Genomic DNA, 16,623 nt, shown 5'->3' on the forward strand with positions numbered 1-16,623 from the left:
GTCATCTAGACCCCACCACAGTCTCAATGGAGGCTACATATGGAGATGAACCTCCACATCTGTCCAATAATGATTAGAAGCCTCCCATCTCTGGTGTCAGTGGAGTCCAGATGGGGAACCTGGACTTACACTTCAATCTTGCAGTAATGAGGTCTTATCTCCCCACCCCCTGTGCTGGAGCAAAGTAACAAAAAGGCAGCTAAAACAGAGGGTTTACATAAGATCCAGAGTCTCATAACATAATACGAAAGTGTTCATGCTTTAATCAGAAGTAAATTGTTGTACCAAGAACCAGGAAGATCTAAAACTGAAAAAAGACAATTAGTAGACACAAACACTGAGATGTTAGTGATGTTAGAATTTTTTGACAAAGATTTTTAAAGCAATCATAATTAAAATGCTTCAAAAAACACTTATAAACACACTTAGAAGAAATTAAAAAAAATAGAAAGCCTCAGCAGAGAGAGAAAAAAAATATTAAAAAGAACCAAATAGAAATTTTGAATTGAAAATACAACTGAAATTGTAAAAGCTTAATGGCTGAGCACAACAGTATAACTGTGCAAACAGAGGAAAGAGTCAGTGAATTGAGAGAGAGAAAAATATAAATTACCCAACCAAACCTAAGAGAAAAAATAGGCTTAAAATAAAATGAATAGAGCCTCAGGGACCTGTAAGACTGTAAGACAAGATCTAATATTCACATATCATAGTTTCAGAAGGACAGGAGAATGAATACAGGGCTGAAAAGGAAATCAAAGAAATAATGGCTGAAAGGTTGCCAAATTTGACAGGAGACATAAACTTACAGATCAAAAAGCTGAGCAGACCACTAATAGGATACACCCAAAGAAATTCATGCCAAGATAGCCCAAAATTTAACTTACTTTTTTTTTTTTTTGAGACAAAGTCTTGCTCTGTTACCCAGGCTGCAGTAGAGTGAAACAATCTCAGCTCACTGAAACCTCTGCCTTCTGAGTTCAAGTGATTCTAGTGCCTCAGCCTTCTGAGTAGCTGGAATTACAAGTGCCCACCACCATACCTGGCTACTTTTTGTATTTTAGTAGAGATGAGATTTCGCCGTGTTGGCCAGGTTGGTCTTGAACTCCTGACCTCAAGTGATCTGACTGCCTCAGCCTCCCAAAGTGTTGGGATTACAGGCATGAGCCACCATGACCATCCCCCCAAATTTAACTTCTGAAAATGAAAAATGACAGTGGATTTCTCATCAAAACCCACAAAGGCCAGATGTAGCACAGTATTTTTAATTACTGGAAGAAACTGTCAACGTAGAATCCTATACCCAGTGAAAATAACGGAGAAGTCAAGAAATGTTCAGATAAAAGAAAACTAAGAGAATTTTTCACCAGAAGACTTACTCTAAAAGAATGACTAACGGAATTTAGCTAAACAGATAGAAAATGATAAAAGAAGGAATATCAGGAAAGAAAGAATACAGTAAACAAAAATACAGGTAGATATAAAATACAGGTAAATATAAATTTTTCTAAATCATATTTGATGGTTGAAGCAAAAATTATAATATTGATGTGGTTCCAAATGCATGTAAAAGACATATTTAAGACCATTATAAATGTCAGAAGGTAAAAGGACATAAAGGGAGGTAAGCTTTGTACTTCACTCAAATTACTAAGTTAACACAGCCAACAGACTGTGATAAGTTATGCATATGTAGTATAATACAGCAACCACTGAAAAAGCTGTTCAAAGAGATATACTAAAAAACACTAAATAAATCAAAATTGAATTGTTGAAAAATGTTCACACAGGAAGGCAGGAAAGAGAAAACAAAAAACAAAGAATAAACTTTTTTTTTAATGGCAGATTTAAGTCCTAAGACATCAACAATTACACTGAATGTAAATGACCTAAATACAACAGTTAAAGACAGATTAACAAAATGAATTTTAAAACATTACCCAACAATATGCAGTCACAAGAAACTCATTTTAAATATGACAATGGAGGCAGGCTGAAAGTAAAAGAATGGAAGAAGATACATCATGCAAACATTAATAGATGAAAGCAAGAATGGCTATGTTAATATTAGGTAAAGTCGATTTTAGAAGAAAGAAAATTATCAAAGAGGGGCATTATATATAATGTTTAAAAGGTCAATCCACTAGAAACACAGCAATCTTAGATGTGTGTGTAAAATCACAGAACTGGCTGGGTGTGGTGGCTCACGCCTGGAATCCCAGCACTTTGGAAGGCTGAGGTGGGTGGATTACTTGAGGTCACGAGTTTGAGAACAGCCTGATCAATATGGAGAAACCCCATCTCTACTAAAAGCACAAAAAATTAGCCAGGTGTGGTGGCTCATGCCTATAATCTCAGCTACTCGGGAGGCTGAGGCAGGAGAATCACTTGAACCTGGGAGGTGGAGGTTGTGGTGAGCCAAGATTATGTCATTGCACTCCAGCCTGGGCAACAAGAGCAAAACTCCATCTCAAAAAACAAAACAAAACAACAGAAAACTGCAAAATATGTGAAGCAAAAACTGATAAAACAGAAAGGAGAAATAGACAAATTCACAATTGTTTCAATAATTAGATAGAAAATAAGCAAGGATATAAAATAATTCACCAAGAATATAAATATCTAACTGACATTTAAGGAGAACTTCACCCAACAGCACAATACACATTATTTTCAAGTGTACGTGGATCATACAACAAGATAGAACATACCCTAGCTATGAAATAAACCTCAACATATTTAAAATAATTTAATCATACAAAGTGTATTATCTGACCACAATGGAATCCAACTAGAAATCAATAGCCAAAGGGTAATAGGAAAAAAAAAAAACCTAAACATTTGAAAACTAAGTAACATACTTCTGAATAACTCGTGAATCAAAAATATTCTCCAGGGTGGGGCCAAGATGGCCAGCTAGAAACAGCCGCATTCGGAGGCTCCCATTGAAAAGAACCATAATAAGCAAGGTATCCAGGTTCTCTCATCAGAACCGACTAGGAGGCTGGTGTGATCCACAGAGAAGAAGGAAGAACAGTGTAGTGCAGCAGCCCACCTGAGAGCCACACAGGGCAGGAGAGCGACCCCCTACATCCCTAGCCAAGGGAAGTGGTGAGTGAGTGTGTTACCCAGCCAGGGAAATCGTGCTTTTTCCACAGAACTGTGGAACCCATAGATTGGAAGATCCCACTTACGAACCCATGCCACCAGGGCCTAGCGTCCCAACCCCAGAGCCGTGAAGATTCTCAACAGCCTCATAGCTGGAATCCGCTTAAGCCTCCAGAACTCCCCAAGGGAGGCATGACCAACACCACAGCTGTGGCTGCCTGCTGTCTAAGCTGTTTGAGTTCCTTGGAGGAGGGGCAGCAGCCAGCACTGGGACTCACAACTGCCTCACACGCTAAGCTCCCTGGGTGGGGGAAGGGCATCATCCATCTCTATAGCTCCAGGCTGCGCTTTTCCTCTGCTGGAGTCAGGGAGGCTGAACAGCTTGGTCCCGAGACATGTTCCCCACAGCCCAACATACCGACTATGGCAGAATGTGGCCAAAGTGTCTCTTCAGGCCTGGCCCTGACCGATCCTTCCTCACTGGGTGGGGCTTCCCTGCAGGAACTGCAGTAACTCCAGCCAGAGGCTCAGGAACCCGGATCTCCCTGGGCCTGAGCCCCCAGGGGGAGGGGTGGCCGCAGTCTTTGTAGACCAGCAGACTTAGACTTTCCTCCTGGTAGTTCTGAGGAATCTGGGCAGCCCAGACAAGTGGGTTTCCCTGCAGCGAAGCATACCCCCCCAACCAAGGGACAAAGTGCTTCGTTAAATGGGTCCTATTCCCCCTGCCACCCAACTGGGTGAGACCCTGCAACAGGGATTGTCAGATACCCTATACAAAAGCAATACTGCTGGCATCAGGCTGGTGCCCCTAGAGGTCAGAGATCCCAGAAGAAGGAGCAGGCATGCTTCTTTGCTATTCTCCAGCCTCCTTGAGTGACATCTCCAGGTCCAGGAGTGAACCAGATGACTAGGGCCTGAAGTGAAATCCCAGCAAACAGCAGCAGCCCTATAGAAAAGGGACCTGACCAATGAAAGAAAAACAAATAGAAAGCAACACCAACAGTATCAACAACAACTAAAAAGCCCCCAGGAAAACCTCCTCCAAGGATCAGCAGCCTCAAAGATCAAAACTAGACAAACTCATGAAGGTGGGAAAGAATTAATGAAAAAATACTGAAAACCCAAAAGGCCAGAGTGCCTCCTCTCCTCCAAATGATCACAATGTCTCTCCAGCAATGGCACAGAACTGGCTGGAGGATGAGACAGACAAATGGACAGAAATAGGCTTCAGAAGATGGGTAATAAAAAACTACGCTGAGCTAAAGGAGCATGTTCTAACCCAATGCAAAGAAGCTAAGAACCTTGATAAAAGGTTAGAGTAGCTGCTAACTAGAATAATCAGTTTAGAGAGGAGCACAAATGACCTGGCGGAGCTAAAAAACACAGCACGAGAACCTTGTGAAGCATACACAAGTATCAATAGCTGAATCGACCAAGCAGAAGAAAGGATATCAGAGTTTGAAGACCACCTTGCTGAAATAAGGCATGCAGACAAGACTAGAGAAAAAAAGAATAAAAAGGACTGAACAAAGCCTCCAAGAAATGTGGGACTTCATAAAAAGACCGAACCTACAATTGATCGGAGTACCTGAAGGAGACAGGAAAAATGGAAACAAGTTGGAAAACACACTTCAGGATATTATCCAGGAGAACTTCCCCAACCTCACAAGACAGGTCAATATGCAAATTCAGGAAATACAGAGAACATCACTAAGATATTCTATGAGAAGACAACCCCAAGACACATAATCATCAGATTCTCTAAGGTCAAAATGAAGGAAAAAATGTTAAGGGCAGCCAGAGAGAAAGGCCAGGTCATCTACAAAGGGAAGCCCATCAGACTAACAGTGGCCCTCTCAGCAAAAACTCTACAAGCCAGAAAAGATTGGTGGCCAATATTCAACATTCTTAAGGAAAAAAATTTTCAACTCAGAATTTTGTATCTGGCCAAACTAATCTTCATAAGCAAAGGATAAATCAAATCCTTTCCAGGCAAGCAAATACTGAGGGGTTTCATTACCACCAGGACTGCCTTGCAAGAGTTCCTGAAAGAAGCACTAAATATGAAAAACAAAAACCATTACCAGCCACTGCAAAAACACACCAAAATATAAAGACCAATGACACTATGAAGAAACTGCATCAATCAGTGCACAAAATAAACAAATAGCATCATGATGACAGGATCAAATTGACACATTACAATACTAACCTTAAATGTAAATGGGCTAAATGCCCCAGTTAAAAGACACAGACTGGCAAATTGGAAAAAGAGTCAAGTTCCATTGGCGTGCTGTATTCAGGAGACCCGTCTCATGTGCAAAGACACACATAGGCTCAAAATAAAAGGATGGAGAAAAATTTACCAAGCAAATGGAAAGCAAAAAAAAAAAAAAGAAAAAAAAAAGTAGGGGTTGCAATCCTAGTCTCTGACAAAATAGACTTTAAACCAACAAAGATCAGAAAAGAGAAGGGTATTACATAATGGTAAAGGGAAAAATTCAACAAGAAGAGCTAACTGTTCTAAATATATATGCACCCAATACAGGAGCACCCAGATTCATAAAACAAGTTCTTAGAGACCTACAAAGAGACTTAGACTCCCACACAATAATAGTGGAAGACTTTAACACCCCACTGTCAGTATTAGACAGATCAACAAGACAGAAAATTAACAAAGATATTCAGGACTTGAACTCTCAGCTCTGAATCAAGTGGACCTAACACACATCTACAGAAATCTCCATCCCAAATCAACAGAATATATATTCTTCTCTGTGCTACATCGCACTTCTTCTAAAATTGACCACATAATTGGAAGTAAAACACTCCTCAGCAAAAGCAAAAGAACTGAAATCATAGCAGTCTCTCAGACCACAGTGCAATCAAATTAGAACTCAGGATTAAGAAACTCACTCAAAACCACACAATTACATGGAAATTGACCAACCTGCTCCTGAATGACTCCTGGGTAAATAATGAAATTAAGGCAGAAATCAAGAAGTTATTTGAAACCAATGAGAACAAAGAGACAATGTCCCAGAATCTCTGGGACACANCCACACAATAATAGTGGAAGACTTTAACACCCCACTGTCAGTATTAGACAGATCAACAAGACAGAAAATTAACAAAGATATTCAGGACTTGAACTCTCAGCTCTGAATCAAGTGGACCTAACACACATCTACAGAAATCTCCATCCCAAATCAACAGAATATATATTCTTCTCTGTGCTACATCGCACTTCTTCTAAAATTGACCACATAATTGGAAGTAAAACACTCCTCAGCAAAAGCAAAAGAACTGAAATCATAGCAGTCTCTCAGACCACAGTGCAATCAAATTAGAACTCAGGATTAAGAAACTCACTCAAAACCACACAATTACATGGAAATTGACCAACCTGCTCCTGAATGACTCCTGGGTAAATAATGAAATTAAGGCAGAAATCAAGAAGTTATTTGAAACCAATGAGAACAAAGAGACAATGTCCCAGAATCTCTGGGACACAGCTAAAGCAGTGTTAAGGGGGAAATGCCCATATCAGAAAGCTAGAAAGATCTCAAATCCACACCCAAACATCACAATTAAAAGAGCTAGAGAGGCAAGGGCAAACTAATCCAAAAGCTAGCAGAAGACAAGAAATAACTAAGATTAGAGCAGAATTGAAGGAGATAGAGACACAAAAAACTCCCCCAAAAATCACTGAATCCAGAAGCCGTTTTTTTGAAAAAATTAGCAAAATAGATAGACCACTGGCTAGACTAATAAAGAAGAAGAAAGAAGAATCAAACAGACACAATAAAAAATTATAAGGGGATATCACCACTGATCCCACAGAAATACAAACTACCATCAGAGAATACTATCAACACCTTGATGCAAATAAACTAGAAAATCTAGAAGAAATGGAGAAATTCCTGGACACATACACCCACCCAAGACTAAGCCAAGAAGAAGTTGGATCCCTGAATAGACCAATAGCAAGTTCTGAAATTGAGGCAATAATTAATAGTCCACCAAGCAAAAAAAGCTCAGGACTAGACAGATTCACGGCCGAATTCTACCAGAAGTACAAAGAAGAGCTGGTACCATTCCTTCTCAAACTATTCCAAACAATTGAAAAAGAGGGGCTCCTCCCTAACTCAATTTATGAAGCCGCCATCATCCTGATGGACCAGGATGATGACACAACAAAAAAAGAAAACTTCAGACCAATACCCCTGATGGACATCAATATGAAAATTCTCAATAAAATACTGGCAAACTGAATTCAGCAGCACATCAAAAAAGGTATCCACCATGATGAAGTTGGCTTCATCCCTGGGATGCAAGGCTGGTTCAACATATGCAAATCAATAAACATAATCCATCACATAAACAGAACCACAGACAAAAACCACATAATTATCTCAACAGATGCAGAAAAGGCTTCTGATAAAATTCAACATCCCTTCACGTTAAAAACTCTCAATAAACTAGGTATTAATGGAGTATATCTCAAAATAATGAGAGCTATTTATGACAGACCCACAGCCAATATCATATTGAATGGGCAAAAGCTGGAAACATTCCCTTTGAAAACCAGTACAAGACAAGGATGCCCTCTCTCACCACTCCTATTCAACATAGAATTGGAAGCTCTGGCAAGGGCAATTAGGCAAGAGAAAAAAGTAAAGGGTATTCATATAGGAAGAGAGGAAGTCAAATTGTCTCTGTTTGCAGATGACATAATTTTATATTTAGAAAACCCCATCATCTCAGCCCCAAAACTCCTTAACTGATAAGCAACTTCAGCAAAGTCTCAGAATACAGAATCAATGTGCAAAAATCACAAGCATTTCTTTACACCAACATAGACAAGCAGAGAGCCAAATCATGAATCAACTCCCATTCACGATTGCTACAAAGCAATACCTAGGAACACAGCTAACAAGGGATGTGAAGGACTTCTTCAAGGAGAACCACGACTGCTGTTCAAGGAAACAAGAGAGGACACAAACAAGTGGAAAAACATTCCATCCTCATGGATAGGAAGAATCAGTATCATGAAAATGGCAATACTGCCCAAAGTAATTTATAGATTCAATACTTTTCCCATCAAACTACCACTGACATTCTTCACAGATTTAGAAAAAACTACTTTAAATTTCATATGGAATCAAAGAAGACCCTGAATAGCCAAGACAATCCTAAGCAGAAAGAACAAAGCTGGAGGCATCACGCTACCTGACTTCAAACTATACTACAAGGCTACAGTAACCAAAACAGACATGTAGACCAATGCAACAGGACAGAGACCTCAGAAATAATACCACACATCTACAACTATCTGATCTTTGACAAATCTGACAAAAACAAGCAATGCGGAAAAGATTCCCTATTCAATAAGTGACCGGGAAAACTGGCTAGCCATGTGCAGAAAACTGAAACTGGACCCCTTCCTTACACCTTATACAAAAATTAACTGAGGATGGATTAAAGACTTAAATGTAAAACCCAAAATGATGAAAACTCCAGAGGAAAACTTAGGCAATACCATTCAGGACATAGGCATGGGTAAAGACTTCATGACAAAACACCAAAAGCAATTGCAACAGAAGCCAAAATGGACAAATGGGATCTAATTATACTAAAGAGCTTCTGCACAGCAAAAGAAACTAGCATCAGAGTGAACAGGCAACCTACAGAATGGGAGAAAATTTCTGCAATCTACGCATCTGACAAAGGTCTAATATCCAGAATTTACAAGGAACTTAAACATATTTACAAGAAAAAAACAGACAACCCCATCAAAAAGTGGGCAAAGGATATGAAGACACTTCTCAAAAGAAGACATTTATGCAGCCAACAAACATGTAAAAAAGCTCAATGACTGGGCGTGGTGGCTCACGCCTGTAATCCTAGCACTTTGGGAGGCCAGGGCAGGTGGATCACAGGTCAGGATATCGAGGCCATCCTGGCCAACATGGTGAAACCCCGTCTCTACTAAAATACAAAAAATTAGCCAGGTGTGGTGGCGCATGCCCGTAGTCCCAGCTACTTGGGAGGCTGAGGCAGGGGAACTGCTTGAACCCGGGAGGCAGAGGTTGCAGTAAGCCAAGATTGCACCACTGCACTCCAGCCTGGCAACAGAGCAAATCTCCATCTAAAAACAAAAACAAAAAACTCAACACCACTAATCACACTGATCATCAGAGAAATGTAAATCAAAACCACAATGACATACCATCTCACATCAGTCAGAATGGCAATTACTAAAAAGTCAAGAAACAACAGATGCTGGGGAGGCTGTAGAGAAATAGGAATGCTTTTACTGTGCTGGTGGGAGTGTAAATTAGTTCAACCATTGTGGAAGACAGTATGGTGATTCCTCAAGGATCTAGAATCAGAACTACCATTTGACCCAGCAATACCATTACTGGGTATACACCCAAAGGAATGTAAATCATTCTACTATAAAGACACATGCACACATATGTTTATTGCAGCATTGTTTACAATAGCAAAGACATGGAACCAATCCAAATACCCATCAATGACAGACTGGACAAAGGAAATGTGGCACATATACACCATGGAATACTACGCAGCCATAAAAAGGAATGGCATCTGCCGGGCACGGTGGCTCATTCCTGTAATCCCAGCACTTTGGGAGGCTGAGGCAGGTGGATCACAAGGTCAAGAGTTTGAGACCAGCCTGGCCCATATGGTGAAACCCCACCTCTACTAAAAATACAAAAATTAGCCAGGCATGGTGGTGGCCACCTGTAGTCCCAGCTACTCGGGAGGCTGAGGCAAGAGAATCGCTTGAACCCAGGAGGCGGAAGTTGTAGTGAGCCGAGATAGTGCCACTGCACTCCAGCTTGGGCAACAGAGTGAGACTCCATCTCAAAAAAAAAAAAAAAAGGCATTTGTAAACTGTCATGACCCTGGTGGCAGCATAGCAGTGAGGACGACCAGAGGTCACTCTCGTGGCCATCTTGGTTTTGTTCCTCAGAAAATTAAATGTCGTCAGAAGACTGAGAAGCTCAGGAGGATGAATTGCTGGCCCCGGCGAGTATTTATGATGGAGAAGAATTTAGAAAAGCAGAGTCTGTCCAAGGTGGAGAAACCAGGATCTGTTTGGATTTGCCACAGAATTTCAAGATATTTGTGAGCGCTATCCGCTCTATGGGAAGAACACCATGGCAGCATGATCCTGTTTGCCTGCATGCAATTTCTTAAGGAAGAGACCCTAGTATACCTGAATATTGTCTCTCCTTTTGAGCTCAAGATTGGTTCTCACAAAAAAAGTGCAGAGAAGGACAGCTCAAGCCTCTCCCAACACAGAGCTAGTTTTTGGAGGAACTTCTGGATCTGATACAGACCAAGAGGAAATTGTGGACAAGACAGCTGTGCAGGATGTGGAATCATTGTTAAATATGATCCGGGAAATGTTGGACTTTGATCAAGCTCAGCAGATAAAATGCTTTAGTAGTAATTTGTTCCTGTGCAATATCTGTTTCTGTAAGAAGCTGGATAGTGAATGCATGTACTTCTTGGAGTGCAGGCATGTGTACTGCAAAGCCTGTCTGAAGGACTACTTTGAAATCCAGATCAGAGATGGCCAGGTTCAATGCCTCAACTGCCCAGAACCAAAGTGCCCTTCGGTGGCCACTCTTGGTCAGGTCAAAGAGGAGCTAGTGGAAGCAGAGTTATTTGCCTGTTACGACCGCCTTCTTCTCCAGTCCACCTTGGACCTGATGGCAGATGTGGTGTACTGCCCCTACCCATGCTGCCAGCTACCTGTGATGCAGGAGCCTGGCTGCACCATGGGTATCTGCTCCAGCTGCAATTTTGCCTTCTGTACCTTGTGCAGGTTGACCTGCCATGGGGTCTCTCCATGTAAGGTGGCTGCAGAGAAATTAATTGACTTACGAAATGAATACCTGCAAGCAGATGAGGCCAATAAAATACTTTTGGAACAAAGGTGTGGTAAGAGGGTGATTCAGAAGGCACTGGAAAAGATGGAAAGTAAGTAGTGGCCAGAGAAAAACTTCAAGAACTGACCATGTTGTGGAACTCCCATAGAGAAATTAGATGGATATAACAAGATGACATGTACTGGCTGTATGCAATATTTCTGTTGGATTTGTATGAGTTCTCTCTCTAGAGCAAACCCTTACAAACATTTCACTGATCCTGCTTCACCATGTTTTAACCAGCTGTTTTATGCTGTGGATGTTGATGAAGATATTCTGGAAGATGAGATTGAAGACTAGTTAACAACTTGCTCAAGATATGGAAGTGGATTGGTTTTCCCTAATCTTTTGTCAAGTACACAAAGTAACTCTGCAGGATATTTAGAGTACTATTTATTCACTCTATATGAGTTTCACCTATTTACTTCCATTTCTGCTGTACGCAAGATATGGAGGCTGAAGAAAAGGTTTATATTCATGTGGTAGCTACTGAAGAGGGTGCGAGTTCATATTACGCTCCTCTCTCTTAATTGTAAGTTGAGAAAAAATTATAAGCCAAGGTTTCAGCGAAAATGAACACTACAGAATATTGAAAGTGATTATAATGTGTCCAAAAGCTCTGAGTAGTTAAAAATTAAATATTTATTTCCTTTCCCAAGCTTTACGTATAGGAGGAAGAGGGGTCAGAAGAGTTAAATTTACAGACCCTTTGTCTCTGAGAAGCATCCCTCTACGACCATTCTGTTGGAGCTCCCTCCAGTTACCTACTTTCTTACAACGGGGTACTGTAGGAGAGCCCTCTCTATGAAAGGAGTACTGAGAATCTGATCTCACTTACTCCACGTTAATCACATTCCTACCAACCTAAATTTCTGCCAAGTCAGTTCTCTTTGGAGGAAGCCCTTTACTCTGTAACTTACTGGAGGGTCCAGTGTCATTTTGACCTGTTTTTCAGAATGGAAATTTATAATAATTTAAAAATATGTTTTAATACCACAAATGCTGTGGGGCACTTCATATTTATTAGTAGTGTATATGGTCCACTGGTTTCAGGCCAAATCTAGAATTTAGTGATATTGGCTTAGAAGAATTTAAGTTCTATTCAACTTTCCTGGGTGTTAGAGCCTAGATTCAAAATGACTTGTCTTTGCTACTTATGTTCCACATTCTCTCTCTTTACCTTTGCCCTACCTTCTGTTTGTAAGGACAATTTTAATATTAATTCCAGCAACACATGTTTTTATTTCCTCTGCTGGAATAGGAGAAAGCTTAATATATTCCCAATCTGAATGTTCTTGAATTATCCGCATTTACCACTGTATATGCATATAGTGACAGTATAACCTGTCTGTACCACTGTAGTTCCAGTCCTAGTTTTCTGAATTATTTTTAAAGGTCTTCTCTAACAAGCTATGGGAATTTGGCTTCATACTCTTTTTTTGCAACAGCAGTGTTTTGGGTGACAATTTTGAACTGATACCTGTTCCTTTTTCTGGGTTTTGTTGGCTTTTCGAAAAATTGTCCTTCCTTATCGTTGATGGGTGGGCTTGATAGCAAAGTAAAATTTTTTGGAAAAGAGGACAGAAAAATTGAACTGCAGCTTGAGAACATATTCTTTTTTTCATACTTTGTCATTAATAATTGAGGAATTGCTTTTGACTGTTTTAGGTGTGTGTGTCCTGAGTGAGCAAGGACTATGTTTTTGGATTGTCGAAGAGGATGCTTAATCTTAAAATAAAATAAATTTAAAATCGTCTTGTAATTAGAAAGAAAAAGGAATGATATCATGTCTTTTCCAGGGACATGGATGAAGCCAGAAGCCATCATCTTCAGCAAACTTAACACAGAGACAGAAAACCAAACACCACATGTTTTCACTCATAAGTGGGAGCTGAACAGTGAGGACACATGGACACATAGAGGGGAACATCACGCACGAGGGCCTGTTGGGGGGTGAGGGGTGAGGGGAGGGAACATAGAGGACATGTCAATAGGTGCAACAGACCACCATAGCACACATATACCTATGTAACAAACCTGCACGTTCTGCACATGTATCTGGGTTTTTTTTTTTTTAGAGGAAATTATTTCCTCAATAAAATATGAACTACCCCCAACTCATTCAATATGAAATAGAATATTTGAATACCCCTGTAACTAATAAGGAAATTGATTTCATAGTTTTAAAACCCTAAAAAAGAAATCACCTGGCCTAGGTGGTTTTAGAAAAGAATTTTACCAATAAATTAAGGAAGAATTAGTACCAATTCTATACAATTTCTTCCAGAAAATAGGAGTTTTCAGTTCATTTTATGAAGCCATTATTAGCGTGATATCAAAACCAGACAAGGGCAAAACAAAAAAGGAAATGACAGAATAGGATTTTGCATAAATATAGATTTAACAAGATAAATCTAACAAAATATTAGCAAATAGAATTCAGCTCTAGATAAAAAGAATTATACACCATGACCAAGTGAAGTCTATTTCAGGAATTCAAAGTTAGTTTAATATTCAAAAAGTAATTGATGAAATCCTTCATATTAGCAAGCTTAAGAAGAAAAATCACAAGATCCTATTAATTGGCACAGAAATTGGTATTTGACAGAATTCAATACCCATCCACGGTAAAAAATGTCACAAAAACATAGGAATAAAGGGGAACTTACTCAACTTAATAAAGTCAATTCTTACCACTTGATATAGTTTGGCTGTGTCCCCACCCAGATCTCACCTTTAATTGTAATAATCCCCACGTGTCAAGGGCAGGGTCAGGTGAAGATAACTGAATCACGGGGGCAGTTTCCCCCATACTCTTCTCATGGTAGTGAACAAGTCTCAGGAGATCTGATGGTTTTATAAATAGGAGTTCCCCTGCATAAGCTCTCTTGCCTGCCACCATGTAAGACTTTCCTCCTCCTTTGTCTTCCACCATGATTGTGAGGCCTTCCCAGCCATGTGGAACTGTGAGTCAATTAAACTTCTTTCCTTTATAAATTACTCAGTATTGGGTATGTTTTTATTAGCAGCATGAGAATAGACTAATACACCACTCTATTGAACATTGTGCTAGAAGTTCTAACCATTGCAATAAGGCAATAAAAAAAATAAAAAGCATACAAATCAGAAAGGAAGAAATAAAATGATCCCTACTTGTGAAAGATGCTATTCTCTATGCAGAAAATCCTAATAAATTTACCAAAACACACATGCACGCATGCGCACGCGCGCACACACACACACACACACACACTTTAGAACTAATAAGTTATGCTAGGCCTCGGAATACAAGATAAATGTACAAAATTAATTGTTCTTCTACATATAAGCAATGAACATGTGAACACCAAAATTACAAATATAATACCACTTAAAATATCTCAAAAAAAAATACTTAGTTGTAAGGGTTTGTATGCTGAAAAGCATATAACATGAATAAGAGAATTTTTTAAATATCTAAATGAGTGGAAAGATATAGCATGTTCATAAACTGAAAGCCTCAATAAAGATGTCAGTTCTTCCCAGATTAATATACAAGTTTAACACAATGCCTATCAAAATCCCAGCAAGATCTTTTTCATATATAGACAAGATTATTCCAGAATTTATCTGCAGATGCACTAAAATAGCAGAAACAAATTAAGGATAAAGTGGGAGAGATCAGTCTATCTGATTTCAAGAACTTTTATATAGCTAGAGTAATCAAGACAGTAGTATTAGAGGAGAAATAAACATATACATCAGTGGAACTGAGGCGAGAACCAAGAAATAGACCACATAAATATGCTCCACTGATTTTGATAGGGAATTCAAAAGCAATTCAATGGAGAAAAAAGAGCCTTTTCAACAAATGGTGCTGGAACAACTGGATATCCATAGGCTAAAAAAATGAACCTTAAACTTACATCTTATACAAAAAATAACTCACAAAAAATCCTGTGTGTATAACTATTTGTAATTGCCATAAACTGGAAATAATCTATGTGTCATTGAATGGATGAATTATTAAACAAACTATGGTACATTCATGTCACAGACTCAGCAATTATAATAAGGAATGAACTGCTGATACATAAAACAACATAGATGAATCTCCAATTACTTTGAGTTAAAAAAAAAAAAAAAAGCTGATCCCAGAAGGTTACATACGGTATGATTCCTTTATGTAACATTCTTAAAATAACAAAATAATATAACTTGATAATAGATTAATAATGGTTGCCAGGAATTAAGGAGGGGATGGGAAAGAAGGAAGCAGGTACTATAAGAGGACAACATGCGGGCAGTGTTCTCTATCTTGACTACATCAATGTCAATATCCTGATTGTGATACTGTTCTATGGTTTTGCAAGCTCTTTTGGGGAAATTGGGTGAAGAGTTCATGGGATCTCTCTGTATTACTTCTCTCAAATGCATGTAAGTCTACAGTTACCTCAAAATTTAAAAGGTTAATTGAAAATATAGCTGAAATTCTATGGTTAAAAAATGGAATGCTAAAAAAACAGTGATTTTAAGTGGCTGCAATTATTACTTTACAAAAGCTCCCTCAAGGAAAATTTCCCTCTCTCAGACGTTGATTTTTTTTACTGGTTATAGAAAAAAATCTCATAGCACATATACTGAATCCATTCTAATAGAATAAACAGAATAGATTTTTAGAGCAAACAACTACTTTACTTTTTAGTGACCATCTACTTTAACTAGATATATAGGTAAGGAGCTGGGGCCCAGAGTGGCTGTTATATTAGGAAGGCTGAGGTCAGAGTAGGTATCCAAATAAACATGTCCTCTAGGCATTTAGAAATACAAGACTGGAGTAGTGCTTAAAAAAAAATCATGATCAGAGATGAAGACTTATGATGGTAAAAGTCTTAAACTTTTAAGAAGTTATGAACTTACTAAAAAGAAAAAATATTATTTGTACTATGACAATATACCTAGGACTACAAAGTAAGTACATGATGGACAAAAGTTCACATATTTCATTTCTTTTCTAGACTAAATCCAGCTACTTGCAGAAATATAAAGAAATACAGCACACCTTGGACAGCACCCAGAAATCACCCTTTTGTAATCCAAGGGGATGTTACGGCAAACTCTTCAGAATGGGTCCAGTCTAAGCCCCATGGGTCATTGGAAAGTTTATCACCTCTCAAAGGCCCCAAGAAGAATAAACATTCTCAAATCTGGGCCATAAAGAATGAAGACATAAAACCTCTCAGCAGCAAGTGGGAGACTGCTTCTTCAAACTTTGGAATGGATGCAAATGTTCTAAAATATAAGAGTCTTCAAGCTGAAGAAACTAACCAGCAAAGCTCTAAGCATACAGCCCTCCATCAAACTAAAAATAAGGATGAGCAGGCCAATAAGAATGATGGACAACCCACCTTATATCTGAAGTTCCAAAGGGAGAGTTAATCTAGTTTTACACTGCTCTGAGAACTGTGAATGAAGGATAACATATGGTTATGTGGTAAAAAGAAAAAAAGGAAAGCCCTCCCCTTCCCCTTTCCCTATCTCTCCCCCTACACGTGCATATGCATAAACT

At 39.1% G+C, this 16,623-nt stretch overlaps 1 protein-coding gene and 1 pseudogene across 10 annotated transcripts in view; both read left to right on the plus strand.

Moving 5' to 3' along the window:
• The window catches only part of AGBL3 (AGBL carboxypeptidase 3), a 147,407-nt gene extending 130,790 nt beyond the window's left edge, over positions 1 to 16,617 (plus strand). For 7 of the 10 annotated variants that reach the window (XM_017887701.1, XM_017887711.1, XM_017887705.1 and 4 more), the window contains one exon: positions 16,073 to 16,617. In XM_017887701.1, the coding sequence (XP_017743190.1) occupies positions 16,073 to 16,493 (421 nt within the window). In that variant the 3' untranslated portion in view covers positions 16,494 to 16,617. The remainder of the gene's footprint in view (positions 1 to 16,072) is intronic. The other 3 variants (XM_017887709.1, XM_017887706.1, XM_017887710.1) reach the window with 3 other exon arrangements.
• On the plus strand, positions 10,289 to 11,375 carry LOC108539203 (E3 ubiquitin-protein ligase RNF14 pseudogene; annotated as a pseudogene).
• Positions 16,618 to 16,623: the final 6 nt, after the last annotated feature.

This window comes from Rhinopithecus bieti, unplaced genomic scaffold (assembly GCF_001698545.2).
Source record: "Rhinopithecus bieti isolate Rb0 unplaced genomic scaffold, ASM169854v2 scaffold_17275, whole genome shotgun sequence".
NCBI classification, from domain to species: Eukaryota; Metazoa; Chordata; class Mammalia; order Primates; family Cercopithecidae; genus Rhinopithecus; species Rhinopithecus bieti.